This window comes from Lolium rigidum, chromosome 7 (genome assembly GCF_022539505.1).
Source record: "Lolium rigidum isolate FL_2022 chromosome 7, APGP_CSIRO_Lrig_0.1, whole genome shotgun sequence".
Taxonomy (NCBI): Eukaryota; Viridiplantae; Streptophyta; class Magnoliopsida; order Poales; family Poaceae; genus Lolium; species Lolium rigidum.
In genome coordinates, this window is record NC_061514.1 from 289,726,551 (window position 1) to 289,730,262 (window position 3,712).

Consider the following 3,712-nt stretch of genomic DNA (forward strand, 5'->3'; position numbering starts at 1 on the left):
GCCTTCGTGGCCGTTGGTTTGGCTTTCGTAGCAACCACACTCCTCCAAACGTAGACGTACCTTCTTGCAAAGGAAGGGAACTACGGGAATCATCTCCGTGTCATCGCGTGCTCCACTCTCGGTTACCTCTATCCTATTCTATAACCGCAAAAACCGAACCAAAATTTCGGTTAAAACCGAATGCCCACCCAACACTACCCAGTGTCCGTCGATTGGCCTTCTACCATATTTAGTTACCGTAGAATGTGTATTCATACGATGTATTTTACTACTACATAGCGAAAGCAGGGAGAACGCCATGCGCGTCCATGTCATCCGCCAAGCGCCAATGATGTGGAGGTGCAGCTCTGCTCTGATGTCAACGTCCCTGCCAAACGCTCGCGAGCTAGCTTGGTGGTGGTTCTCACAGTCTCAACGCCTCTGCGGAGTGACGTGGCACCGGTTGTCCGGGCCCCACGCGTCAGTGCTGGCGGATCCAGCTCCTACGCTTGTTCGTTCACCGTTATAAAAGTCTAGCTGCCTAGTCAAGCAAGGCCCTCTTCTTTCCGCTTCCCACTCACACTCACTCTCACCAGAAGCTACCCGGCCCAGCCGCCGCCAGCGAGCTCAGCTCAGCTACCCCAGCTCCGCCCTGTCCCTGTAGCTTTAGCTCCCTTTCTCTCCATGGCGTCAGAGGAGGCAGAGCCACTGCACTACACGGTGAGTCCAACAGAGCCAAGCCTCCATTGCTGTGCTCTGTTTCTTCTTCATCATCGTCGTCGTCCGGAGACGGTTTCGCTGACTGACATTGTGTTTGGCTGAATGCAGACCACCGTGCTGAGGGTCTCCATCCACTGCGAGGGGTGCAAGAAGAAGGTCAAGAAGGTGCTCCTCGCCATCGAAGGTACCAGCAGCTTCATGACTGGCTCCGGTCGATTCATCTCTAATTTCCACGCAAGATCGTCATTAATCTGTATTTGCTGGCTTGGTGTCAAGATTTTGGTTTTAATCGAATGCATGTGCTTGCCAACGATTAGGCGTGTACAAGGTGACCATCGACGCGGCGCAGCACAAGGTGACGGTCACCGGCAGCGTGGCCGCCGACGCGCTCGTCAGGCGGCTGCTCAAGTCCGGCAAGCAGGCCGCGCTCTGGCCCGTGCCGGCACCGGCACCTGCCGAGCCCAAGAAGGAGAAGGGCGAGGAGGCAGTTGCCGCCACGTCTCCGGGGAAAAAAGGCAAGGGCAAAGATAAGGCGGCCGAGGAGGCATCGCCCGAGAGCTCGGAGAAGGACAAGAACTCCGAGAAGAAGCCGGAGAAGGACAAGAGTTCCGAGAAGAAGCCGGTGGAGGACAAGGTCTCGGAGAAGAAAGCACAGAAAACAGAGGCCAAGAAACCAAAGAACGACGCCAAGGAGAGCGAGTTGCCTGAAAACAAGGAGAAGGGCTCGCCTGAGCCGGCGGCAAAAGCGGCCAACTCCGAGGAGGCGGGCGGCGAGAAGACAGGCGGCAAGAAGGGGAAGAAGAAGAACAAGCAGAAGGACGCCGGTGGCGATGTGGACGCCGCTGCAGAAAAGCCGCTGCCGCAGCAGCAGCAGCAGCAGCAGAAGACAAAGCCACAGCCGCAGGAGGAGAAGGCGATGATGCCAGTGCCAGCGCCGGCGCTGGGGCCTGACCGCGCACATGCACACGGCGGTGGGTTCCCGTACTACGCGCCGCAGCCGGTGATGAGCTACAACATGGCGCACCCGAGCGCGAGCGTGTCGTACTACGCGCCCATGCCGGTAGCGTCCATGCAGCCGATGCCCCCGCCCCCGCCGGCGCACATGCCGTACGGCTACTCGCCGTACCCGCCCATGATGATGCCGCCACCGCCGCCGGAGTTCATGTACGGCCCGCCCGGCATGAGGTCGTCCCCGCCGCAGGAGTCGTACAACAACATGTTCAACGAGGAAAACCCCAACTCCTGTAGCCTCATGTGACACCGCCGCTGGCTCCACCTCGCCGGACGCCGCCGGCACGGGAACGAGCTGTAGTTAAAAGGGGGAGGCTTCGTAATAGAAGCCTCGTCTCGTGGTTACTAGGTAGAGTGGAGTGGAGTAATGTTAATTAGGTGGTCAAACTTCCTATTGACCAGTCTTTTTTTCTTAACAATTTTTATCTAGACTGGCTCGTCATGTAATGACATGAGTATTTTAGCAATATTTTTGCAGCTTATTTCAATAATGTACGATTTAATATCCTTTGAAAAAAATTCATATATGTATTGGATATCTTGCAAACTTTGCATAGAACCCATCTCTACAAACAATAAAAAATCCTCTGATGCATACATTCACAACAAACTCAAAAAGGTCACACAGAAACTAGTATAGAAATTGGTCAGTTGTGCAGTATTTGAATTCTCTGATTGTATGTTGTGATGAGCTGATTTTTTAAATGGAGATTTTACCCTCAGACTCTGCATCAAAATGAGGTGATCTTATGATGGTGGTGAGATAGTGATCTCTAGTTTAAATTTGACAGGCCAGGCCAGTGAGAGAAGTGGGGTCACTTTGGCAAAGATGACCCTTTGGCCAGGCTAATTAAGCTGGCATGTTGGCTCACAGGCTTTTTGTTTTTCCTGCTACGATGATTGCCCTGCAAACTAAAGTATGGTTTCAAGGAGTTGTCAATTGTACTAAACGCAATGATGATTCTTGTATGCACTGCTTTGTGCTGCTCCGTGCCCCGCTTGATTTGATTAGGGGAGTGCTCCGTAATGATGGAGCAATGGTGGTGGTCAAATCAGTAGGTACGGGGAGCTGTTTAAATTAGTAGCAGTCCTACTGCTACCTGTCCTCCTAATCCCATTGCCCTCAAATTGTTTATTTTTAATTAGGTGCAACTGTGTGCATCCAAGATCGCACAAGACTACATGGAACAGCGTCGTATGAAGAGAGTTTGATCAAATGTAACACTTGCAGGTATATCAGTGGTGAAATTTGATGGAGTTTGATCAAATGTAACATTTGCAGAGTATATCAGTTATCAAGAATGACATGATTTTCAAGATGGAAGAGTATACTGTAGACTGATGTGTTGCACCTTCAAGAGGTATAATTAGAGTTCCCGGACTGTTTGGTGTAATTGCGCCAGTAGAAAATAGCCCTAGTAGTATAGTAGCAGCCGTACCCGTACCATTTTTCTAAGGAAGCCGTACTGGTACCACTCCTACTTAGTTCTGTACGAGCACAGATGGATTCATTTACATGAGACGAACAGCTATGCAATTACTGGCTGACAACACAAGCGTGCATTGTGCTCTTCACCATGTACATAGGGCTACACACACGCAGACGAAATGTTGGAGTGGAAGGATGTGAACGAAATTTCTAAAAAATGCTGGAGGGGAAGTATTTCAAAGTTTTTGATTTTTTTTAAAAAAAATTGATACTTATTCGTGCAGATTTTAGGAAAAAAAACGTCATATGTGACCTACACAAAAATGTGAAACTGAAATTCCCTATTTTTGTTCGCAGTACGGAACCAACCATTATAGTGTCATTTGTACATTTTGTCATTTTCGTGTAGGACACAAACAATCGTATTTTTCCGTGCAAACTTACAAAAGTAAACATCTAAATAGATAATATCTACATCCAAATATTTATTTCATTTTTTTGAAACTTTTAAGTAGATTTTTCTATTTTGTAGAAAAACTGGGTGTACTGACACCCGGGTGCAACTCGGTATTT

At 49.5% G+C, this 3,712-nt stretch overlaps 1 protein-coding gene across 1 annotated transcript; it reads left to right on the forward strand.

Annotated features, from left to right (window-relative positions):
• Positions 1–556: 556 nt before the first annotated feature.
• Positions 557–2,053, forward strand: LOC124669601 (heavy metal-associated isoprenylated plant protein 35-like). Its single transcript, XM_047206185.1, has 3 exons — positions 557–699; positions 808–883; positions 1,017–2,053. Exons 1-3 carry the CDS (start codon positions 664–666, stop codon positions 1,955–1,957), a joined length of 1,053 nt encoding a protein of 350 aa, XP_047062141.1. The 5' UTR covers positions 557–663; the 3' UTR covers positions 1,958–2,053.
• Positions 2,054–3,712: the final 1,659 nt, after the last annotated feature.